This window comes from Colius striatus, chromosome 5, assembly GCF_028858725.1.
Source record: "Colius striatus isolate bColStr4 chromosome 5, bColStr4.1.hap1, whole genome shotgun sequence".
Taxonomy (NCBI): domain Eukaryota; kingdom Metazoa; phylum Chordata; class Aves; order Coliiformes; family Coliidae; genus Colius; species Colius striatus.
Window position 1 is genome coordinate 42,444,735 of NC_084763.1, and position 27,128 is coordinate 42,471,862.

General features: G+C 34.6%; 1 protein-coding gene across 1 annotated transcript in view; it reads left to right on the top strand.

The window, feature by feature from the left end:
* UBE3C (ubiquitin protein ligase E3C) overlaps window positions 1-27,128 on the top strand; it is a 72,984-nt gene that overhangs the window by 24,980 nt on the left and 20,876 nt on the right. The window contains exons 11-18 of the mRNA XM_010209540.2: window positions 4,024-4,110; window positions 4,780-4,937; window positions 5,498-5,730; window positions 10,685-10,789; window positions 11,610-11,697; window positions 14,986-15,083; window positions 17,260-17,392; window positions 20,969-21,216. Coding sequence (XP_010207842.1) covers window positions 4,024-4,110; window positions 4,780-4,937; window positions 5,498-5,730; window positions 10,685-10,789; window positions 11,610-11,697; window positions 14,986-15,083; window positions 17,260-17,392; window positions 20,969-21,216 — 1,150 coding nt within the window. The remainder of the gene's footprint in view (window positions 1-4,023; window positions 4,111-4,779; window positions 4,938-5,497; window positions 5,731-10,684; window positions 10,790-11,609; window positions 11,698-14,985; window positions 15,084-17,259; window positions 17,393-20,968; window positions 21,217-27,128) is intronic.

Consider the following 27,128-nt stretch of genomic DNA (forward strand, 5'->3'; position numbering starts at 1 on the left):
TATTGCTAATCTTATCCTGTGGTTGAAAATCACTTGGAAAACTGACATTCTGATGTAGTTTGAGCAGTCTGTCATTTTACATGCATGAAGATACTTAGGCTTTACACGAGGCTATTTTAGTAATTCTTTAGGGAATGTTCTTCCACATTTGAGTTTTTATTAACAGCAGCATTATTGTGTATGAAGCTTTCAATTTTATTTTTTGAGCTTTGCTTTACATTCTTGGTCCAGTACAGAGAGGCAGAAGCACTAAGCAGCTGAAATAGTGTTCTGGTTCATTTAATGATGGCTTTGCATGCTGTCTCATACCTGTGACACCTTGCAATTCTGAAGGGGCAAAATCTGCTGCCCCGGCAGCAGTGACCTTTTGCAGCCTGTATGAGCTCCTCTCATTCTAGTGTATTCTCTTCATTAACTTAAATGGTCTCAGTGGGAAACTGGGCCCAATTTATGACCTAGACTGAAAATCTTGCCTTTAACTAATTAACTTGTAGTGGTGCCTCAGCTAAATTAAGCTTAATGGGTCATTTAATCTGTCCCGTTGTGCAGGAGGAATTTGTCACTTTTTTTAAACCAGAGGTGCCCAAAATACTGTTCTGGCAAGTACACATAAATCATGCAACATTTATGAACAATTAGATACCTACAGAGAAACAACGTTCTAAATAAATTATCACTTTGTACTTACTTTTGGAAGCAAATAATTTAATTTGCTATGATTAAAATAGCAGAAATCACTGAAGTGAATTTAACTCTGTCATAGCCTGTGGCTGTGTGCATTTTCCTACTTGAAAGGAGCTTATCCTTTCTGCTGGTTGAGAAATGGTTCTTCTCTCAAACTACAGTTCTAAATCTAAATATTGAACTTTACAGAAAATCTGTTCACGAATCTGTTACATAAAAGCATCTTTAATAGTCTCACAATAAAGAAGCTGGTGGTATGCAGTGAGATATTCAACAAAATGCAGAAACTCCGGATGGGAGGGGTGAAACCCCAGGGTTTAAAATTTAACCATTTGGTTTGTTTTTCATTGAAAATGAAAACTCTGAGTTAAGAGTATAAATATTTACATAAAAAGAAATAATATCTATTTTTTCCTACTTTTTAGGTGTGTATAGGGGATTACACTGTAGCTTTACAGTAACCGATCTCTGAACTTTAGGGAGTGATAATGCTATGTCTTTGGAGTCTATAAGCTATTCCTGTAATGTTCTGCACTTTATCAGGAACTATCCTCTTATGCTGTGTCATTTTTGTATAATTCTATTTGGAAATGCTGTTTTTTAACAGATACACATTTTTTCCTTGCCCAAGAAAGACCAAATGAAGTAGATTTTGACCTATTTTAATGATCAAAGTTTCATTTTTTACTTACTTTTTAAAAAGATTTTTTTCTTTAAAGCCAAAAATTTTGAAGCTCTACTGTAGAAGATTTCTTGAACCTTTGCAGATATAAGGCTTTTCAAAGACATCTTTGCATTGTGGTTGATTTTAGGTTTTTTGTTAGATTTGATGTATTCTACTTTGAAATACATTTATGAGCTTAGATTGGGAGGATAGTAGGTTGTTTTTGCTGTCATTTCTTTCAAAGTAGATTACATTTCAGGGGAATCTAGGGTGGTAAAATTTTTGTAACACAGCAGTTTGCAGTTTCATGTTTACTTTCTGGTAACAGTATGGAAGCTTTAGAATTGATGAATTCATCTGCTTCATATTTCATATTGACAAAATAGGCTGTATGATAATGTCTTCTATCAAGTTTACATTTTTGTATTTAACCAGATTTTCAGGGAAGGGAAATGGGAAATTTGAATACATTCAGCATTTCTGGAATCGGGCCATGAAACATAGCAGTTGCTACAATTGACTGCCTGAATCACGGATATGGAATAAAAATGGCTAAAACTTAGTCAAAGGTTATTATTATAAGCTCTTAAGGTTTGTCCTTTTTTTCCCTTCATTATTGCTGAATATTGCTAGAATGAAAAAATGAATTACATTATGATAGGTTCAGTGTCTATAATGTTTGTTAATTTCTGCTAAAACTATTACATGATTTCCAGGGATGATTGTAAAATTAACAAGTTTTTACTTGGAAGCCCTATGAGACCTAACGGCACTGTGCCAAATTACTTTTTGTATCAAATATGAGGCTGAAAACTGAAGGTCACTGAGGAAATTTTTCATTTCAGAAACCAAGACATCTGAGCTATCATTGTGATATTTAAACATTAAAATACAAATCCTTATTCTAAATTAGCTAGACATAATAAGCGCTTCCTCGCATGACAACACATAATCTCCACAAGTCAAAATAATGTGACTTTAGAAGGAAGTAAATTTCTCGGGTACCAAGTTCAGATTGAACTTTCTAAAAAAAAAAATCACATATTTAAAACAGAACTTTATTTTACAATAAAGCTTATCTTAAATGGGCATTAGCCGCTTTAAATTTGGCTCAAACTTAGTAATAATCACCAACATGCAACTTGGCTGGACTATATGAAACTCCTAACTCTTTTCAAAGGTACTGATCTATGTGTTTAAAATGTTTGAAACAATAGGGGTGATATTTCAGCAGACATACCATAAACCAGAGGTTGCTTGTATTTCATTTTTCTCTCTTCTTCATGTACCCATTCTATTTCCAAAACTCCCTGTAGCTGTGAAACTCTGCTCTGTTTAGTGAAGAGTTCTGCCCTTCCTCATGCTACTTTATCCTCGCAGTTCCTTGTCTGTGTGACTAGCTTATGGTGAATGTGTGGGAATCGAGCGCTTGAAGAAGGGAGTAGCCTTGTGGATACATGAGAATGGTTTAAGCAGCAATTCATTTAAAGACCTTTCTCAAATGCTTTTAAGTGTTTATTGATATTTTACTTTCTTCCTTAATGAGAAGTGAGCTTCCTTTCCTTTTGCCATCTGGCAAATTTTGATTTATCCATGTGGTCCATAATAAATACTGTTTTTTTCAGGCAGTAGCTTGTCTACCCTCTCTGCTCCCATTTCCCAGCCTCCTCCTTGTACACATGGTCACAGGGAATTTTGATATTGTGCGATATTGACCTCTGAGAGGAGACGTGGACCTGAGCATCTGTTTTACCTTATTTATTCTAGAAGTACTTAGGACACCTAGGAAAGTAATGTTGAGGATAACTAACTGAATATATTTCTTCAGTGTCAGAAAAATGACAATTTGGTCAGTCAAATCCTGTTTGATTTTATGGAAGACCCTAGGTGTTTAAAATTATGTGTGTTCCATGTGCTGCTGCTTGCAAGGGGAAAAATAGGATAGGGGAGACTTTTTCATTCCAGGAAGCTTTTGAATTTCTCATTTCTTTAAGAAGTCTATCATGCCGTAATCGTGTGTAAAATAATATCATTAAAGTCAGTCGTGTATATAACTGACTAGTGAACATATACATTGATTTTTACAGATGTATAATACACTTTGTGTTAGTATATGTCCATGTGTATCTATCCTGATAGGTATTATTCCAGTGATGATGTTATATTTGTATCTGCTATGCAGAATATACCAGTAAAAGTATTACATAGTTTTAAATCAATAGTTACTTGAAGCATAAATTAAGGTATTTTAGTCTACTTTTCACAAAAATTGCTGTATTTGCTGATACCAGAAGAACCGCAGAAGTGACCTTCAACAATACTTGATGTGATTTTTTTCAGTATATATCAATTCTTTAAAATTCCAGATGAATATGCTGGGGCATGTGCTATTTTAATTACTATGTGTTTAATTTCATGGAATACTGCAAACTTGGTTTATATCCTATGGTTTGTTTCTGAGTTCCTGATAATGTGTATTTTAGGTATAAGGATTTATATGCTTGGTTCTCAATTTTGGGGCTTTCACTAAATTTGATTAGAATAAGAACTTCCATCTTGAAAAAAAAAATTGTTAATGTTTGAGAAATTCTTGACAGAAAAGTTCTTATAGAAGCATTGTGTTTTGTGAATACAGTATTTTTGAAGACACAACTTATTTGAACTTCCTCTTTCAGGCTTCTTTATAGTTTAGCCTTTAATGCCAGATTCCTGAGGCATCTTTGGTATTTGATATCTTCAATGACCACACGAATGATTACGGGGTATGTATTATACCATTTCTGAAACTGAGACTTTGTTAAAGTAAAACATATCTAGTGAAAAGAGAATGAGACAATTAGTGGTATGACAGTGCTTGTGGAGGATGACTGAAAGCAAAAAACTGAGCAAATCTTGGAAATTGGACAGCTGTAAATAATTACAGGTAAATAACTAAAATCCTTATTTAAAATAAGGTGGATGTTTTGTAGTTCTTGGAGTACTTACTAGCATCAATATCACAAACACTGAAGCCCTGAGTACTTAATCCCAAATATGTGAGTTTTGTCTCATATACTTTGACTAGTCCAGAAATTGGTGGTGGCAGAAACGTGTTCCCAGAAACACTTTGGACCCACAGTTTTTTCTGTACTGACATGCTAATTAATTACTCTCTTTGCTTTGTGTTTCTGTTTTTAAACCACAAAATGTTTGCAGTCCGTAATAGTATTAATAACAGTTTATATATATCAAGACACTGAGATACTACAGTGATAAGAACTTACAGTAACCTTCTTTTTCAAGAATGGGAAATAATAGTTACTTAACTGAGAGTGCAGTCCTTATTTTGCTGTAGGAATTACTACTAGAATATATTTATCAGAATGCTGAATGTAATACTTTTTTAGTCTTTAATTGACCATGTCTTTAATTTTGCATTTTATATTTTTAAGGTCTATGGTGCCACTCCTTCAAGTGATCTCAAGAGGTTCTCCAATGTCTTTGGAAGACTCTAGTCGAATTATCCCTCTCTTCTACCTTTTTAGTTCTTTGTTCAGTCATTCACTTATATCTATTCATGATAATGAATTTTTCGGTGATCCAATAGAAGGTGGGTTTCAAGCATACTAAGTAGTAGCACTTTGCAAAACGTTTTTGTGTTAGGCTACAGAGTTCCCTTGACAATGATTTGCTGACATATGTGTGGAAGGCTCTTCTGGACTGGCTTGCTGATAGTCCCCTGAGCGCTCAGCTGTCAGCTGTGTCTTTCATGGTGATTGCATTTAGAAGAAAAAAAGAAAAAAAATGATGGCCTGTACCTTGGGAGCCCTAGCTTTACAGGGTCTCATATGGAAGTTCTTAATCATGATAATTTTAATGAGTTAGTGAAGAGAGTGGTTTTTCTTGTCTGTACTTGTAGTCTAATGTGAAATGTAAAACAGCAAGAATGACAAAAGAGAGTAGGAGAATATTGTCATTAACATTGTCACGACTGAAAACAATTGCAGTTCCTGATCACCTTTTTAAATGTATACTCAGTCCCTTCTTGAGTGATGTTTCTTTTTTCTACCTTTACATTTTGTGTATGAATATTAAGGTTCCAGTGAAATAAGTGCAATTTTAAAATAAGGAAATGCCATTTGAGGAAACATAAATTTGTGTTTTATGTAGTTGTAGGTCAAAGACAATCATCAATGATGCCTTTTACACTAGAAGAGCTTGTAATACTATCACGCTGCCTTCGAGATGCATGTTTAGGAATCATAAAACTGGCTTACCCAGAAACAAAACCAGAGGTTCGTGAGGAATATATTGCAGCATTTAGAAGTGTTGGAGTAACAAAAAATACGGAAATGCAGCAATGTATACAGACAGAACAAAAACGGTGGATTCAGTTATTCAAGGTAAATTGTGTCAATTTTCAGAACATATTTAAAGGAAATGTTCAGGCTGAAGATACAAGATTAGATATTTTGTTTTTTCTAATTCTACTTTTAACACAGTTGTTAAGGAATATTGACTTGAGTAGTTTGCTTTTAGGCATATATGCTAAACTTTAGAGTAATTAAATGATGGTAACTAACACACTTTTTAACCCTTAATTTGCTTGCATATTCTACTTATAGAAAAGCCTGTGTATAGAGTACAGGTTTTCACTTGGACTGCCATTCAGCAAGGTACTTCTGCATATCATTATAACTTAATGTAGACATGAAATGTTAGTGAAATCATATGGTTACTCAAATTGGTACTAATTTTGTGAAGCCCCTCAGCTAAGCTCTATTGGTTTTGTTGGTGTTCTGCTAAAATTTTTTGTTAATACTCCTTTTAGGTTTGCTGGAATAGTAATAGAATGGTGAATCCACCTTAGCAAATGTAAACTTAATGTATGTATCTACCGCTGTGTTTCTGCTAGTTTTATCCATGTCATCCCACCTAAGATGTGAGTTAAGAGAAGCTGAAAATGTTGGCAGGAAAAACCCTAATATAACTGTTGCTGAAAAAAAGGAGTGCTTGACTTGTCATGAAAATTCTGCAGCAAACACATCTAGTCAGCTAAAATTGCTCATTAAAGAAGTGGGAGCAGAAGAAATGCATTTTCCAAATTGAATGCTAGATTTACAGTCTGTTTAATACTGGCGACCTCTTGCACACTAATGTTCAGTTCGAGTCATCAGCTGTCCCTTCAGGTCTTTTATCACTGCTTTTGTCAAGCTATCTATTTAATTGAAAGAAGTTAATTGAATGAAAATGATCAACTAAGCTTGTATTAATATTGCTAATGGAACTTTCTTCTTGGCCATGTTTGGAGAAAGATGTCATGCTAGACTTTAGGAAAGGCCCATTAAGGCTTGCACTTAACCTGATGGGCTAATTAAGGAATGCTTATTCATTCTACAAGTCTAAGATAGCCTCTATCCAGCCTATTCTGCCTGATTTTACAACACATTTCACTTATGAGCATAAGCATTAATAGCAGTGAGAGTAACTGATAATGTTTTGATTGCATTGAATACAGTCCTAATGCACCACTGAATTTGTAATTTGCATGGATTGATCTAATATATGTTTGCACAATTTAATTTAATTACTTGCCCTTAAATTGCCAAATAAACTTTCGATTTAAGGGTCACAAGTGAAAACCCCAATGTCCCTTTTTTGAAGGGGGACGACATGCCAGGGATATTGTTAGTATATTATATCGTGTCATCTTCTGTTTAGTTTGTCATATCTAATGAATCTTCCTCTAATCTGCTTACATTTCAGGTGGATTTGCTCATATTTTACTGTCATTCAGAGAGCTGTAAAGTCCTGAGTTGCTCTGTCCCACTTTGTCAGTCAGGAATTAAACTTGTAGTGGAACTGTTCGAACTGGATGTACTCTTACTATTTTCAAGAGCTAGGGTTGGTTTCCATTAGCTGAATTACAAATGTAAATCTTGGAGATCATGAACCTGTGCTTCTACTCCAAAAAGTAGCTAATAATAAGCCTTTGCGTATTTACTCCTTCAGAAGCATACTGTTACAGATAAGATGAACTTCAGCTCTGTTGAATTTTTATCAAGAAGACTACTGTACACAGCACTGAGTCTTTCCTGAGGGCAGCCTCAGAGTAGCTTCTGGCCAGTAACCAGGCCGCAATATATTCTTCCAAATCATTAAAACAAAGCTAAAATAGTTCATCATAAATTTGACTAGAAAATACTTTTTTTTACGCTATGTGAAATATATGAGAGCTTTAACTTTGCTGAAGCTTTTGTAAGTTGCCTGCAGAGACAAAGGCACGTTCCTTATTTACCTTTTTTGTTTTTTTTCTTACAAATCCTGGCACTTATTTTTCATGTTTTCCATGCCACTGGTATCTAATATAATATAATACATTCTTGTATATATATGCACACAAACATAGGCTTTACTTCTGCAAGTTAATGGTAAATCAGAACACAGTGAGACTGCTATCAATGATGTGCACATTTGCTAACAGATAGTAGGCCTTTGGTAAGATTTACGTGTGAAAATATTTTTAGTTATCAGAATCCTACTTTTTCAGCTTGATTTAACATGGAATAATGTAGTGAACTGTTACTAGAAGGACTTAAGTTACACGTACATGAAAATGGAGTTTGTAAAAAAATTATTATTTCACTGTCTTGAGTTAATCCTCTGTAAATTATACTATTGAAGGTTATTTGTGTTTGATGCTTTTTGGGAAAGAAATCCTCATTTTAATATTACTGCGTGAGGTGGATGTTTCCTTTCAATAAAATATATACTTATAAAAAAGTTTACAAAGGAGTCTTGAGTTTAGATTGCTTATATTCTCAGTACCCCTTCATTATGTAGAAGGAACTCCAGTCTCACCTAATTTAATTCAGCTTCCTCTAGGTGTTCTTCAACGGCTTGTAAAATGCTTTATTAATATGATCTTCATGTGCATAATTTTTTCTTTTTTTTCCTCCTTTAAAAAAATCTTTCTCTTACATATAGTGATAATGGGACCACAGAGGTTCAGTGACTCATCTAACCTGCACTGAATTTTATAAGGGCAAGGTGGTGAAAATTCCTGTGTAATCAGACAGTGCCTTTAATAGCATTCTTTGTTCTGTCTTTATTCAAGACGTTACTTTACAAACTGTATCTTAAAAGGTCTCTTGTGTAGTATCTAGACACAGAATCCTTTATAAGGCCCATTAAACTCTTTGATACTCTTGACACCTGCCCATTAAGACTGTATTTTAGCAAGATTACTTCAGAAGAGATTTGTGTAGGTTTTTTTGCTGTTCGTTTTTGAAGTGCTGTAGTTCTAAGTTGCAAAACAGATGGATGTTCATTATAGCAATGATGAAGTCTTTTGAGGCTAGTAATTTAATATTCTATTGATTCCACTTAATTATGTTTTATGTAGTGTTGGGCTAAGTTGGTTCTGCTTTGGAGAGAAAGCATGCAACCAAATATGATCATTGTGCTTGAGATGGAGTAGATGTTAGCTTGATATATCTACTTTTTTTTTTTTTCCTGGATTGGATGAAACTGCCAAGAGAAATTTAAAATTGCAAAGCCATCCTAGTGACCATGATAACTGGTGTATGTACAATTCCATTACAAAACTGAGAAGCTGAGAAAAATGGTTATTTAATCAATTGTCTTATTTTCTGTCTGTATGGTTATAATCATGACAGAATTAACATTCATAATTTGAATTCTTTGTGAATAAAACTGAATTAAACACAGTGGTTTAAGCTTATGTGCCAGTGACTGGCTGAAGTAGGAGTATACGCATCGTCACCCACTATGGTTCAGCTGATAGGCAAAAATTTGTTAAACTGCTATTATTAAGTGGTTTTCAGATACATGCTTACACTTTCTGAAGGGCTTTTACCTAACAGATTTTCATTTGTAAATAACATTATGAAAATACAATATATATGTGCATGTTAAATGAAAATTACCAGCCACCTCACATGTATTTTTTTAGTACCATGCATGCTTTTTGTGCTGTTTATTGTGATCACGAGAAGAATATTTGGTAACCATCCTGTTCCTGGAAATGGTCATCTTGTAATCTACATTCATAGGTGTTTAGGCCCTTCTCAGGAGTTATTTCTGAATTTGACATGTTAGATCCTTTAACAACCTAATGGTAGAGTTTACTGTACAGTATAAACAACTGGGCTATTCCCACTAGGATCTATTTTAAAAGATACAAGAACTTTGAGGGTATGGATCATTTGATAAATTGTTAGCTACTTCTAGATGAGATATTTTTTTCTTTAGCCAGCTCTGAAAATTCTGACAAGATACTGATAGACCAGAAAAGGACACTTTAGTGTTCTTTAGGATGTAGACCTTCACCTTTAAAAGTAGCAGCATTTGTTCATTCACATGGATAATCACCTCAGTTTCTAGTGAGGTGATATCAGCAGCAGATACTTAGGATTCCTTGGAGGCACCTTTAGCTAGAAATGGTTTAGTTTGTTAATGCAGCAACCAGTATTTGTCAGTCTTTCATATACTTCAGAGGTGTAATAGTTGCTGTTAGGTTTTGCTGCCAGTTTAATGTTTCTGCCCTCTGCTTTTCTATTTTCTGAAGTTGATGTTGGCTTTTGTACAGTTTGGCCATTGAGAAACACATTACATAATCTTAGGCTGGCTAGTTAGTTACGTTTATTGACTGTAGGTAGAAACACCCACTCCTTGTTAGTTGGTAACTCAGACTGCCCTACTGTGGAGTGATTTGTCATTTGTTTTGAGATAGCAAGCAAAAGTTCCATTCTTCTGTGGAGCATTTTCCTTGAAAAACACACAGAAAATTAAGAATCTTTCTCCTTGTGGACAAAGAAAATGTACAAATCTCCCAAATTTTCAGTTTTGGAATGACCAGTAGTAAAGAATAGCTATATAATTATTCTAAAACTTAAACTTCTGAAAACCTATTTAAGCAAAACAAAAAACCACCCCTATATAAAAGACCACTGTATAAATTACCTTGTTAGATGTTACTTTCTTTTAATAAGTAATTTAATGCTAGTAATGATTTGTTTAGGTTTCCCTGAACCAGCATAAAACTTCTTAGGTGTGCAGAGTAGTTATAGGATTACTTAATCCTAGGTAGTCTGTGTTAGGTTTTGAATTGAGCTGTTAGTAAGCCAATTTTTTTTTTTTTTACTTAGAAGGGAACCACAGTTACTCTGATTATAAGGCATTTAAGAGAAAGGCGTTTTTTGTAGGTTAAAAATCAGGGATATAATAATTTCGTACATTAATGAAAATTGGGTTTTTTTTTCAAATTCTTGCTTGTGGATTATACAGTTTCACAGCACTGAAAGTGTATTGAATATATGTGTTTCTGACATCTAGGTCATAACAAACTTAGTAAAAATGTTGAAATCTCGAGATACAAGGAGAAATTTCTGCCCACCAAATCACTGGCTCTCGGAACAAGAAAATATTAAAGCAGATAAGGTAAGAGTAATACCCTTTTTCCACATAGCTTTGCAGGTGCAGAAGTTTCAATGAATGAAGTGTTTGATTCCTGACAGCATCAGTGAAGTTGATGTTGCACAGAGTTAGTGTGGCTTAAACCCTGGAGTGATGCTGCTTTTCTCTAATGTAAAAATCTTGCATCTATTAAGGAACTTCTGTATTAAATCCCATTTTCAATCCACAAATTAGAATTCACCCTCTGGTGCCGCAATGTATGTCATCTGCATTTATAGCAGAGGAGAATTGAAAATCTAGTAGTGTTTTGCTGTGTTTTCTTATAATAAAAATGCTAAATAAAATAATTACTCTGTAGTGGAGAAGTTTTGCACAAAGTAGTTAACACTGAACTCTTCTGTTTATTTTTGCTGATTGCATATTTGCTTGCCTCGTGTTGAAAACTTCTATTTCTGTGTGAGATATTTCTTTATAATTCTTAGGAAAGAGTGCCTACACAAAACATAGAATGTAGTAGTAGTCTTAAACTGTGATGCTGACCTGCTTCTCAATGCAAAGTAAAGATAATTTATTTGACATTGTGAAATTCAAACTCAGCTTTTGTAGAATCTTAAATACCAGAATTTAATGTACCATTACATGGTATTTTAAAATAATGCTTGGCTATTACAATGTTAATTTTGCAGCTCAGTTTTAAGGTAGAAGTATAAGGAAGACGGATTAGAAATGAAGCTACATTCAGGCACACTCTTGGATGTGACAGTTTTATGTATTTATTATGTAATAGTAATTTCTAATATGTAATCAAATAGTATTTAACTGTAAAATACTGTTAATTTATTAGGTTACACAGCTGTATGTGCCATCTGCCAGACATGTCTGGAGAGTCAGAAGAATGGGAAGAATAGGACCATTGCAATCAACTTTGGATGGTAAAATACTGTCTATGCAATTTTTGGTTTACTAAGTCAAAGTAACACATTGCCTTGTGCAAAGAAAATCTAATAGAACTGATTTGAGTATTTTGTATGAATGTGTTAATGATAGCCAAATCTTTCTTAATTTTGTTTCAGATATTTTTAAAGCTGTTTATTTGTATACATATATATGTGTATGTCTTTCGAATAGTTAATGTATAACAGGTTTTTTCAAGCTTCTAATGGCATTGATGAAGGGGGAAATGATGAGACAGACAAGTAATGTGTGTTAAAAATACATATATTAATATGTCTAAAAGGCAGTTGCAGAAGATGTAAAGCATTTAGATTTTGTTTTTACTGTATATTATAAAGAAACATCTTTATTGTATATTCAGCTGTAACTAACAAGCTTTAGATACCATGATAAGTATTAATTACTGTTTATAAATATCATCTCTAATTTGATAAGGTAGAAACTTAAACTCTTAAATTACTCAGAATATGTAGACTTTATGGAACTTCCACAGAAAAATGAGAGAATTGGACCAACCTAGCATTCAGGGTAAATTTACACTAGTTTAGCTCTGCCAGTATACTTTCTCATGTAGACAGTATGTTTCTTTCAGCTTTTCATACCTTTGTAGCTTCACTATTCTAAAATTTTACTTGCTATGCTCAGGTTAAATGATAATTAAATCACTAATACTTGTGACAATTTAATAGTGAATTAAAAACAGGGCCTTTAAGCAGCAAAATGATTCATCTGCAAGAGTCCACACTCTGTTTCAAGATGACGTAATTTGCTTGAATATCTTAGCCAGGTACAGTAGATCATTTAGAGCAGACCGTAGCCCTTGAGTGCTACTATAGAAGTGTGCAGAATTAAGGACTTTGTCCAAGGGAGAAACCGAAGAGCTTCTTATATTTTTTATTGGAATAGCTAGGATGGTGTAAGTTTACTTTGATTACCTTATTAATCTAGTTGTCAGATAACAACTAGTTGGTCCAGTGTAAGTACTCCTCAGAATTTTCAAGCAAATACGTTTTTCAGTGTAGTTTCTTTCTTCAGAAATCACCTATTCTAAGTGATTGATAATATGAAATCATAAAAGCAGATGTTTTAGCAAAAATTGCCAGGTCTTTATCCCATATACCTTACAGACTCTTATGTCAATAGTCCCAGTTTCTTCCGTTGACCTATGTGGCTCTTGACAGCTACACTGTCTTGATGTTCTCCACAGTCAGACCTGTTCCACATTTATTATTTCCAGATTCTGCCCCATGCTACTAGTCTGCTTCCCCTCATACATATAGTATCTTGAGCTCTCTCCCTTCCTTCCCACAATAGGACCAATTCCTTTGGCCTGGGCAGTTGTGGTGGATAAGGAATACACATGCTGTGGTTGGTGTGGAGCAGCTGCATGCCCTTGTTTTGTTGGCTGGCTGTTGGACAAGCTGACACACTGAACAGAGAGCTATCTGAGCTCTCCTTGCTTTTTCTGTAATCCCGTCACTAAAGGAATTTCTGTTCTCTGGCCAGTTGAAAATTTTCAAGAAATTTTTGAATTTTCTTGTATTTTTGAATTTCCTATTCTCTGTCAAAGTTGAAATTCAGCTGCTTAGTCCAAAAGGTAGTGAGGAAAGATGATACAGAGTGTTCAAGTAAATCTCCCTTCTCCTATGAAATCAGGCTAAAAAAAGTGCAGTCAACATGAATGTGTGAAAACAAGCAGGTAACAATTTGCACATGACTTCTTTAATCCCTCTTGACTCCATATGGGTTAATGCCAATTAGTATGAGAGTACTGCTGAATAACATATGGTCATGTTTATTTGTGCTTTTTCATTTACTTAAATGGCAGACTCGTGAGTTCTAAATGCCCTCTGTATTGATGACTCCATCTCATATTTCTCTTTAAAGAAAGAAGCTGTGATGGAGAAATGCAGATAAAATTGAGTAATTGACTGGAATAATTAAACTGTCAAAGTCATGTAGTAGTTTACCTTTGCTGTACATGCACTTTTTATTTAAAATGCTTTTAACCGTTAGCTTAATGGGCTGCATACATTGACTTTAATTAAAAATGTTTACTAAGTAAACTAAGGGTAATCACAGATAAGCATTTTATCAGAAATTCCAAAGGCTTGCAGTGTTGAAACCTGCCGTGAATTAATATACATCAAGTACGGTGATGTTTTGGGGTCATGTCATGTTAAATTGGTGCTTAAAATATCCCTACTTGGAGTGCTTTGAGGAGGAAAAAAACCGCACAAAACATGGAAAGGCAAGTGAGATGCTAGTCACCACAGGTAGGAGCCAAAGTAAGGACTTGAAACTGTCATCGTGGAATTCCAGACTGGATAGTAATGTGAAGCATTTACTTCTGTTTTGTAATCTGGCCCATAAATAGCATAGCCTCTGTAGTCTTTTTTAAAATAAGATGGTTATTAAACATGACATGAAATAACTAAAGATTTGTGGATTTTGCTTTCTCTGTAGACTTAAGCTAGGTGGATCTTTAACCACAGTGACTAGTCAGTGAGCAATACCTTTTTTGCTGCAGTTAATTAATTTACAGTCAGACACATACTTAGCAATGTTTCTTCCCGTGAAGTTAGAGTGGGATTTTTACTTCTATTATGCATCACCCAAAGTTAAGTTGTTTCCTAAAAACATCCTCTGTGGGTATACAAAGCTTCAAATAGCTGCATGGTAGCTTGGAAGCTACACGCAATTAAGTGCAATGTTCCTTTCATTATTTCTGCAGTGACTGGGATTTGATGTCATCATTGTGGCCTTAGTGTTGGGAGAGAGGACTCATTGAAATAAATGTTAGCTTTCTGTTGCTTTCATTAGATTTGGTTTAATTCTTAGTTTTTGTTTCTAAAATGGTTTGATTGAAAGATGTAGTTGAAAGCACACCACCTTTAAACTAACTACCTTGATCACTGTGATGGAGATATTGTGTATTCCTGCAATGAAAATTCTAAGTACTTTCAACTTCTTAATTGTCTTCTATTATTCTAAATAGAAAAATGAGTGTCATTAATAAGAAAATAAGTTTTTTCTCCCGAATAAAATAAAAAATACAGTAGTACTTATTTTTCTATACATTTTGTATTCAATATGTTTTGACTAATCATATTCCAGTTTGACTGTGTAGTGTGTAAAAAAGAAAAAAAAAAAAGCTGTTTTAATGTATGTGTTTTCATTCAAAGTAAATAGTGTTGCTTGATACAAAATAAACTATTGAAAAATGTTTTTTCCAACGTTTGAAAAATTATTATTTCTCTTTTAAGTGGGTTTGGAACCAGCACCTCTTTCTGTATCTGAAGAACGACAACTTGCAATTCTGACAGAGCTACCCTTTGTAGTTCCTTTTGAAGAAAGAGTAAAGGTACCTAATTTCTAATTTAATATGCAGGTGTTTTATTAGATTTTGTTTCCATTAAGTGTAAAAAGGTTGGTTGCTTTCAGGAGGATATAACAGGCCATATTGCTTTTCTTCAGTGCTCATGTGGCAACTGAACTTTGGAAGCTAATGACTTTTCTTTTATTAGTTATATTACCATTTATAATAATTGCATTAAATTTGGAAACATCCAAGAGGTATGAGAGCAATTGTACGTTTATAATAAACTGCAGTCCCGATTCAATGTTGGATCTACATGATTGCACCCTCTTGTGGTAAGCATAACACTAACTAGTTATGTGTCAGTAATAAACAGATTGCAAGAGTCAAGTCTGGAGATTCTTGTGCAGTGGGTGGATTTACTCAGAATGAGATGATGGATGTCCCTTTTGGGAAAGTAACACCTACAGTTTAAATTTCTGTATTCATAGCTAGGTAGCCGAACTTTTAATAGAGTATATAGTTTAAAATTTGCAAGATTCTTGTACTCTTGGATTTGCTTTTGAATGTTTTCTAGATTTGAAACATGACTTTGTTAGTTGTATTACCAATTTCAGTTTGCATCATATGTATGTTTTTTAAAGCCATTACTCTGTTTTGCACAATTTTTTTTCCCCCAAACTACTTTTGTTGTCTACATTATCAGTCACTTAAAAACTACTCCCTGAGTTGTCTTGGAAATACTAAATTGCAAGATACCATCAAGGGAATGAAAAATAGTTCCATAGGGAAAGTCAGTCAGTACTTGCCAAAAAAGACAGTGACAGCTTTGATAGAAAAGGATTATTTTTACCAGGCTTCTATGAAACAGTTGTTCCAACAAAACATCTTAGTACCATATGGCAGATTGCACTAGGATTATAGCAAAACAATTGGAAGTGCCCTCAGGCAGGGATCTCTATGTCCTGATTTAGTCACTGTCTGCAACCTCTGGACTTCTTAAAGTTACATTGAGATGCATTGTGTTAAGTTTCTGGAATTCATAAAACCTTGGTTGATTTTATCACAAAAACTAAAATAACAATTGAATGAGAACTTGAAGAGAAGGATAAAGCTATAAACTGAACTCTTATAGTTTAAAGAGGAGATCTTCCTACACTGCTTATTGGACCAGTTGTGGTCCTCTTTGTGTCCTTTTGGAGTCTCACACTGCCCCTGCAAAACAATTTGCAATAAGGAGTGAAGATATATTACCATGTTCTTGGGTTTTGTTTGTTCTTTTGTGTTGTAGTTTTGTGGGATTTTTTTCCTTTTGACCAGTTGCCATCTATTGTGCTGTAATCTCATGTAGTAGTTAGTTAACCTCAATGTTGTTTCCATGTGTCCTTTCGTTTTCTCACTTCTTCATGAGATTTTCATCTTTATTACCAGTTACTGGATACTCTTACAAGCAATTACTGAGTCAAGTTTCATGATAGGCTCTTTAGGCTTCTGACCTTGAGGGATGGTATCTCTTTAGCCTCTAGGCATATTGGTGTGCACCTTTCAACCTGATATTTATGTGTGAGAGGTAATGAATCCAATTAATATTGGATGCCTTCGTTCACAGAATCACAGAATGTTAAGGGTTGGAAGGGACCTTGAAAGATCATCTTATAATAGCTGTTACCTGGTAGGACACCAGGTAAGATCATCTAGTACAACCCCCTTGCCAGAGCAGGGGTAGGTCACACAGGAATTCGTCCAGGAACTTTCATCATCTTGCCTATGGTGATGTTACTTCCTGTAGTGTGTATTTCAGTCAGCATTGCTGACCTTTTCCATATGTTAGTCTGAAGTTATTGTAAATGCTTCAGTTATGTGTTAGGGTTCTTATTTTCTCTACTATCATATGTGTGAACACTGGACCATTTTGGAGTCTTCTCTGCCATGAAACTGGAATCACTGACAGAATGTCTGCAGATAGGCCCCTTTATATAGAGAGGACAGAGGATGATAGCTTAGTACAGGTAAGTTCTTTGCATGTCTGTCCCCTCTCCATCCCTCCCCTGGGACAGAGCTCTGTGTGTTATGCTTCTGCAGCTCAGAGAGAGAGAAGAGAAATCACTTGACAGTGAGTGCTTAGAAACAGCTCAAAGGACAGTAACAGTAGTGAATATCCATCTCTCATTGAATACTTAAATCTGCACAATGACACGATTTCTTTTTTGACTTGTAACAGATTTTTCAAAGACTGATCTATGCTGATAAACAGGAAGTTCAAGGTGATGGGCCATTTTTGGATGGGATTAATGTCACTATCAGGAGAAATTATATTTATGAAGATGCTTATGATAAACTTTCTCCTGAAAATGGTAGGTTTACAATTAAATTATCATCAACATGTTTATAATATTTGATCATTCTAAGCACATAGTTACATATTTGCCTACTTGAGTAAGTATATCAGTGTTAAAAGTCCTTATAAAGTGAAATTTCCTCATTTTTACATTCTCATTCATACTCTTTCCAATTATTACAGTCTCATTAACACACCCTCCCTTGTTTCAGACCTACTTTTGTGGGGATTTTCTTCCCGTTTCCATGTCCAAATAACTGTACTTTGTGTATTTATCTATGTACTTCATTATATAGTATTTGCTTCGATAGTCTATGTCAACAAGTATATCTAGACTGATTTGATGAGTACAGTGTGGCTGATAAGGATAATGTGGTGTACTTTGTGGTATTAGTATATATTAGTATATATTTTAAGACATTGATTTAAATCATTTTAAATCAATCAAAAAATGTGAATTTGTGTGAGAGCACCTGCTCTAGAAGCTGAAATTCCAATGTAGGTAAAGCCTGCCAAAATAAAGTCTTGATTAGTTATATGGAATTTTTGCACAGAAGAAGAATATTTGCCAAGTACTTGAGGTTTGCCATGTGGATCTCACCAGCTGTGCCACATAAATTCCCTCCTGAAAAACCTCTTAGGTAAGAGAGAGGGAAGACAAGGTGTTGATATTCTTGATATGTATAAAATTATTGGAGAGAATGCCCTTTCCTAATTTCCTTTACTCTGGTAGTATTAAAGATACTATTCTATTTATAAATAGGATTTTGTATTTCAATACCTAAGTTTAAGACTGTAACTACCAAAAAGAGATACATTTAGACTATTTTTTAATTAAGTAAAAATTAAGTGCTTCTGGTTTTGTACAGTTTTAAAGGCGAAGCAGGACATATCGCTATATGTCTTGGAATTATTTATGTAATTGACTGTTCAATCTGTTTCCCAGTGGTTGTGAATAGTTTTGTCACACCATGTTTAGCATAGTTCTATAACTGCTTTCTTAAAAAGAGAAAGAAGAAATAGAATTGGAAAACAGAAGTCTTATCTTCATTAATCTGCAGTTTTGACAATCTGGATACTGGGATGTATTCCACCTTTAGCAAAGTCACGGGCAATATGAAATTGAGGAGAATCGTCAATATAGTGCAAGGTCCGGTTGCCACTCAGATGGCCTTCAACACATTGAAGAAAAAGGTTTACAGAAACCTCATGAAGTTTAGTAAAGACCAAAGCTAAATCCTGTCCCTGGGCTCTAATAACCCTATAGAGCAGTACAGACTGAGCATTGACCAGCTAGAAAGCTCCTTTTCAATAAAGGACCCCAAGGTTCCTAGCAGACAACAAACTGAAGAAATAAGAGTGAGTGCCCCTTGATGAGGTGAAGGCTAACTGCATACTGGGCTATATTAGCAAGAACATAGCTCACAGTTTCAGCACCAGTAAGCTGTGTCTAGATTCAGGCCTTCCAGTACAAAAGAAGACGTTAACATACAAGAACGTGTCCTGCAGAAGGCCACCAGGTAATACAGGTCCTGAAGCACATGGCATATGAGAAGTAGCTGTAACTTCACTAAAGCCAGGAGGTTACGGAAGCCTGTTTGGTATTTACTAGATCTATGTATAAAAAACATTTGATGGAGAGAGTTGTTAAGCACTAAAATGAGGTTTCCAGAAATATCGATCATTGGAGAACTCAAATAGAACAAGGCACTGAACATCCTGACCTAACTTGGAAATTGGTCTTGCTTTCAGTGTGAGACATTTGGATCATATAATGTTGCTTCCAACCTGAGCTGTTGGAGAATCCAGTAAGTTTGTAACAAGGGATCTGGGAGTAATCTTCACCTAAAGATTTCTGTCTTGTTTACAGGTACAGAGAAACCATAGTGGTGGTTGGCCACTGAAATACAAACACATCTGTTTTTCTGCATGTGTGCACGACATATCGTGTACATGTGCGCACACACGCACACATATCTATATACAGTACTATCTAGTACTGTACTATTGCAGCACTAGTGCTTTTTAGAATCAATAAAGAATAAGTTAGAAGGTCGGACTTTTTTTAAAAAGCAAATATTCTGAGACACTAATTTTAAAAAATAATTTTAGTCCTGGAGAAGGTCAGGTATGATGTGGTAGAGCAGAAAAGAAGAAATTCCTGAAATTTGCAAGAGATACAATTTCAAGATATTAGACTGAATTGATTAAAATCAATCTGGGAGATTGAACAGATGATGGATGAGGTCCTAGAATTGATCAGGAGAGAGTGAAGAACATTGATTTGGAAGAGGCATTCAGTTTGTCTACTGGCCTGAAGAAGAGAGCTGTTCAAAGTTGATGTTTCTGTAGTATCTTAACTAAGATAATTAAAAAACCAAGTTTGGAATAGCAGAAATGTACTAGGTTGTTTGTTGGGGGTTTATATTTTTTATTTGGTTGTTATATGCTTAATAATACAAGCATTTATCAATTCCTGTGACTGGAATTTTCAGAGTATTCCATAATAGTCTGCAGTGGACTCCAGTAACAGTTTAGTTAAATTCTTGCTGTAAGAGTTATAAAGTGCAACTCTTCAGAGGTTGCGCTATCTTGGGGTCCATCTCTAACTAGTCTGGTGTTTTGACCTGTGAATTTTAGGACCACTTTTCCCTCCTTCCTATAAATATGTCTGTCAGTATACAGAAGGAGAGACAAATAACCATTTTGCTTCATAAGGCCCTAAAAGAACTAAACAATTTGCATATACAAAAGTTTTAACATGAGTGCTCAATATCTTGGGAATCTCCAGAAAAAGGACATCTGTATACTTAAGACTCTTGCCAGAGTTCTGTTGTTTCGAATGGTGACAAATGAACCTGTTGTAGTGCTTATATTTAAAAATGGCCGCCTTCTGCTTCCAACCAGGAGAATTTTTGTGCAGAAGAACATTTCAGTTGAATGAAGAATTATTAGTAGGTAATTTTTAAAAAGAACTGAGTGTGAAAGGGGAAGCTACTAGTAGATGTAGAGACATTTGCCAGTGGGAGAGTGCGAGTAAGACACTTCGTGTTTCAGGAGAAATTCTGTTGCTACAGGGCACTGAAGACTCTTTCATTAACATCAGTTGTCTATTCTAATAGATGCATTTTTAGCACATGGAAACAGTAGAAATTTTTATTGTTACTAGTTTATTACTGTTTGCTTCACTGTGATATAGTGTAGTCAATGCAAGTGTTTGCATAAAAGCTATGTACTTGGTTAGATCTTCAGTGAACTGAGCAAAAAGATCCTTCTCTGCTGTAAATATTTATAGTTCAGGAACCAAATACTTTCAAACTACTCTTCAATGTTTCAAATATTTTGTAGGGTTTTTTTTTCTGCTACCTAATGTCTTTCTAATCAATCTTTTGATGACTCTTAAAGCATAGTGAGTTTCATGTGCTGACTACTTCAAAAAAGCCAGTAATAGATTTTTGCTAATATTTACTAGTTCGTTTTTTAAGGTTAAGTTAGTATAGATACATTTGTATATGTAGTTACACATATTTTTATCCGAACAAAATTCAAGGATATAGTTGGATTTGAATCTGTGTCTCTCCTTTCTATGCAGAACCTGACCTAAAAAAGCGCATTCGTGTTCACTTACTTAATGCACATGGTCTTGATGAAGCTGGTATTGATGGTGGTGGAATTTTCAGAGAATTTCTGAATGAACTACTTAAATCAGGATTTAACCCCAACCAGGGATTTTTTAAGACCACCAATGAAGGACTTCTGTATCCTAACCCAGCTGCACAGATGCTTGTTGGAGACTCTTACGCCCGACATTACTACTTTCTTGGAAGAATGCTTGGAAAGGTAAAAACAGTGTTGTATAATATAAAGCTATAACAGTACTGACACTGTTCACTAATGTTTTTTTCTTTTTAGATGGGGAAAAATACTAACAATTTTTCTAGAGTTAATGGAAAATAACTTCGAGATGTTAGATCTGGAAATTATTTCCACATATCACCCAAGTTTCTGGATAATTTCAATAAGTTACATACTTGAGAAGTACAGAGAATTTGGGATATGTCTGTTTCTCTTTTTATCCTCTTGCTTGAAGTTGGTTGAAGCCAGACTAGAACTACTGTGATTATGCTGAGTTTTAACCTGGAGCTTTCTAGAATACATTAAATGAATGTTTCCAGAAACAATCAATTTCTTATTCTATGAGGTGTTCAGTTCTTCCTAGCATTTAAAATTTGCCATGAGCGTTTACCATACTTAAGAGCCACTTGCAAATTAACTTTCACTTACTCTGCCTGTGTTGGTTTTTTTTGTACAATTTTCACATTTCTTGAGTTTTAGTGCTTGCTAATTTCTGTATTGTGAATGTTTAAAGACTAATACACACTTGCTGAGCTAGATGAAAAATGGAAGTAGGAGGGAAGGAAAAAAAGACAGAAACGTTTATAAACATTCATTACATCTTTTTATATGGTCAGGTTTAGCACTGAGACTATTTCCTTCTAAGCCCTTGAAATAATTTTTGTAAGGCTAATAATGATGAAACAAAGTTTGGAATACAAATTCCATCTCAGAAAAAACAGTGTATTGACTGCTACTGAGCTGTCTAAGACTGAAGGTATTTAACACATACAAGTCCCATTTAAGTGCCTGAAAATGCTACAATCTAAAAACTAAATGTTTGGCCCGAAAGCTAAAATCCTGCTGACTTGCAGTGAGATTTAACACATAATTGGATGTCCTTTTGGTGTAGCTGGAAGCGGTTTAAGAGGATGTTGGCAAATTTGGGTTGTTAAAACAGAGTGCCAGTGAACAGATTCAGATTAAGCTGCCCCCTTGTAGGCAAATACTCTACTGATGCATCCTGACTATTGCAGTATCCAAACTGGTTAAAAAATGAAAATTCCAAATCAGCCATTTCAGTAAAGTAATCTTTGAGAGATGTTCCTGCTCCTCATGGGAGATGGCTGCAGTACTAATACAATGGTTTGTAATTATGACCTATGTTACAAATCTAAGATTTCATTTTCTTTCTGCATTTATAGATTTTGTATTTTTTTAATGGGAAGCAAATGCTGATTGTAAGAAAGTCACTTCACTCTAAAAATGTTTAGTACACAAATAGGACAGGGAACAATTGCAGGGAAGTTTGAAACAGCCTTTCAGAAAAAAGACTGTAATTTTGAGTCTTGAATTTCCTCTGTCAAGACAATACATTGCCTTCTGTAATTGGATTTCAAATATTAGCATGAAGACAGAAGTTGCAAAATATGTTTTATCTCCTATATAATGCTACAAGTATAGTTTTAGTTTTGTCTTTTTAAAATCCAAGATTCTATTATTTAACATTCTGAAAGCATAAATTGTTTTTGTATTTTCAGTATGTTTACATAAGACAAGAATTGACAGTGTTACTTAATAATTACCCTTACCCAGGTGCGCAGACACCTTTTTAGTAGTGTATTTAGAGACTTGATGAATTAAAAAGAAAGATAAGGCACGACCATACTATTCAAAACCTGCCAGCATTGTGGTCTTGGTTAAGTTATTGAATACTCACTCAACCATTTGCAAAAGTGTGTCCATTTTATGCTTTGCAGAGGGTTATTTGAGAGCAATAGTGGATTATTAGAAGCCTCTTTGTAAACAAAATAGGTAGAATGCAAAGGAAGCAATCAGGCATCCACAGCAATTTCTTATTTGTGGAAACCAGCATGTAAAGAGCGCTGCCACCAAAATCTCTCACGTAAGAGGTTTCACTGTTATCAGAAAACAAATACATTAAAATATAATAATGTATAAAAATTCTCTGTCTCTTGGTAACCATTTCACGCTACTATCCAAATGCATTTAACTTTCAGTACCATAGATTTATACCTAATTCAGTTTTTGTTCTTGTCAGGAAGTTTCTAACAGCCTGACATCTTCTGTGCTAATTTAGTTCAGAAGTAGAAACATCTGAAAATGTGAAACCTTTAAAAATGTTGTATGTAAAGGCCTACATTATTTTAACTCAGACAAATTATTAACTATTGGGGATGTGTTTCCTAACTAGTGAAGAAATTGAAATCTACAAACTGTATAGCTGTCCATGCAACTTGTACCGATAAATGAGCAAAAGATCTTGTAGAAATAATGCCACGTGATCATGTAATTGCATATGTTGTCTGAAATCATTTAAAAAAAAAGACAGAAATGAGTTTGCTTAAGCAACAGCTACTCAAACACTTTGAAAGTTTACATTTCTCCACTTTCAGCAACTTTACTCTGTAATGTAAATATTATTTTAAGATTGGTGCCTTTCAAGCATTTTCCTTTCTCTTCCTTAAAAGTAAAAGCTCAGCTTACCACTTTGAAACTTGAACTGTTCAGTTTCGCCCACTGGAAGCACATCAGTGACTTTCAAATCCTAGGCTTTGCTGAAGAGCTGAGTGTGTCCTGGGCTGTGGGGGACATTCAGACAGAGATTCTAGCCCCAGTTTCTGTTTGCTGTCTTCTCTGGAGAGTAAAGACTTCTTATCCCTCGGTAGGATTGGGCTGTGATGCGGCACCTGAGTTGGTTTAAATTCCTTACTACATGCAGTAGTTGTTCTGGCAGCACTACAAAATCTTTCTATGTGTACACTTTCCTGCAGTGGGCTTGGCTTACAAGAATGCAGCAGTTGCTATTATGACAGGGTGCCAAAACTTCACGCAAGAAAGCCAGAGAAGTGAAGTTTGGAAGCCACACCTAAGAGTCTTAAATGAGGATTTTTTCCCTGAGGATTCTTGAATGGCCTGCTGCAAACTTGAAAGAGGGAAAAACTGGTTAACTCTTTCAACAGAAACAATGATCTGTAGAACAGTGACAGATACAGAAAATCTGAACTTCACCATGTTCAGACCTAAGCTCAGTCTTGTCTTTCTCCATTTCGTATTTACATTTGCATTTATTCAATTATGTTAATGTGACAGATGTTGTCAAAAAGGACGTTAATTGCATTTGGAATTATTTTATATCAAGTAACTAATTCATATGATAATTTACTTAAATTTTATGAAGTATCAGCATTAGTTTAAGAATGTATACACTAACTTGGAAAGAGAACGTTAAGTCTCTTTTCCTAAGCAATAGAATCTGCAGTCCCTGGAAGACACTAGAGTTTTCCCAAAAGACTTAGACTTGTTTTGCCAAGATTTAGCTTTTGTCTTAAACAGTTGTTAAAGCAGTATAAAGAACAAAAGGTGGTTTAGGTTGTTGTTTGGAACCTAGTTCTTCATTTGTGCATTCCAATAAAGAGCTTCGGTAGAAGAAGCAGCAAGTACTGAGAAAAATAATGTATTTATTTTATATTTCAGCATTATTTTGATGATGGATAGATGAGACAGTCTAGGTTTAGTCTTTGGTCATAAGTATTTAATGTTACATAGGAGATGAGTAATTTGTGTGGCATGGTGGATATTATATTGATGAAGGTTTGTTTTCAGGTGACTTTTTATATGTTACTATAGTGATTCAAGATACAATGAACTGTGCATATATCTAAATGTTAAACATATCTAATGGAAAAAAGTTATAACTTTTTTGGTAAAATGAAACATCAGAAGGCTAACTGTAGATCAAACATAAATTGTGTTCCCCTAGCAGTAGATGTGAGACCATTAATTACTGATGAGATTATTTTCCTGTATCTTAAAAAGCGTGCCCTGCGGTTACTGTTTGTAACTGTGAATAGAGCTGTGGTAAATCATTTGTTGTGTGGGAAACTATTCCTGACTGGAAGGTATAATTTTAAGATCAGCAATATCTACAGGATCCATGTTGCAGAAAAACTAAAGTAGTTCTTAATCATCCTGGGCCTTATCTAAAATGAAGTGAGTCAGTGGGAGACTTTTCACAGCAAGATCAGGATCAGATCCTAAACTCTTAAATCATTAATAAGCTGCACATACGGAATTAAAAACTTCAGGAAGTTTTTAGAAAGATAATTGTGTGCCTCTTTTTTGTGCTAAGAGCTTATGGAGAGAAAATAAAGCAAGAAAACTCTACAGTGAGATCTGGGCTTTGTATACGGGGTGTGTCAAGTATTGCACTGCTACTCTGCCTCTGTCTCTGACTGTTGAAGAGCGGGGTTTTATTTCCTTCTGATTTTTAGGCTACCTTTTGCTCTCCTTACTGTCCAGTTAATGAAGATCCACTTTGGCTGGGCTTAAATTGGTACACTCTTAATTGATTTCTGCTGCAGCCATAATTGATACTACTAGTACCTAGAAAGATGGATATGGAATTAGTGATACTGATATGAAGAGGAGATGTTCTGTATAAACATTTTGTTTTATTAATTTCAGTTACCTTGCATGTGATTTTAGGAGACTCAGAATTTTGCTTAAAAGCAAGTTAGCTGATGATCATTTGTCTTGGAAAACCCTGAATCATCTGAAATGGAATCAAAACAGAAATCTACCATGTAAAATTACATACTTTTTTAATTATACATTTACAGTACAGAAACATGACCATAAGAGAGCAAAGCTGATACCTTATGGAAGTTGTGTCATGATTTATGAAAGCAGATGTAAACTAACCTGAATCAATTTTGTGACATGGTTATTCAGCTTGACAATTCCTTTGTGTACAGGTTCATTTAACATAACCAATTATCTTTTGATTACAAATAGCTATGTTAGTACTAGCCTTGTAAATCTATGTCTAGTACTAAAAGACTACTGAAATGTGGTATTTTAACTCTAAATCTTTAAGAAGGAAAAGCGTGTCTTGATGGATTGTGATATTTATTGGGTCATAATGTATTTAAATTTTCTTTAATGCATATGTTAGTGATTGTTTACCGTGATAAAGTGCATAGAGGTCTCTGCAAGGAGTTCTGCATGGAGAGAATTACCTCATGTCAGTGGTCACTCCTCAATTAAAAGTTCCATTAGCAGATGATTCGTGCTTCTGGTTTGTGTACTGATTGCATTTTATTGCCTCTAAATCAGATTCCTAGACAGGGAATAAATAAACAGTTAGAGTGTGTGGTAATGGTATCCTGATCTTTTTTCACAGTTAGGAACACCTACATCCATTTCCATCAATTAGGTTTGGAATATTTACTGAAATTCTTCATTCTATTTGAACTGTCTTAAAAATTACTAGTTTCACTGCTACTAAAATACAGATTTATCATATAACTAACCTCTGGATATGTTTCTGTAGTAGTAAATGTTTCATTTTTTCAGAAGATTAGAAATTAAACAAGGAACTCTTCCTTTTACCTTCAGTTCTTAGTGAACTATGTTTAAATTTGAGACAAGAAAAAAACCAAGTCAACCTTTACTAAAACTTCAGTAGTGAATGGTACCTGTCAGTTATCCAGTGTATCCAGGTGCTTCTAGTCCATCCCTCTTCTGTCTCAAAACCCCACAAATGACACTGATAACAATTTGTATTGTATACATGGCCTGAGTTACAGAGATAAGCGTTCCTTTTAAAACAGAAAGAGAATACCAAGATGATGAAATGGTGCTTTTCTGCAAATGCTGACATTTCTGAAGCATTTCTATTTTGGTAATAAAAATTCTCAAGATGAACTCATATAACTCAAGGTTATTTTATATGCTCCAATGGAGTCTTTGTAAATGGTTCCCTACAGCTTTTCTGGTAATATGTTCATGAGTCACTCATGAGTTGTTTTTGTGCTTACCATTGCTCACTTGCATTCCAGTTCAGTTATTTACACTGACTGCTGCAAATATGACAGGCAGGCCCTTTGCATCTG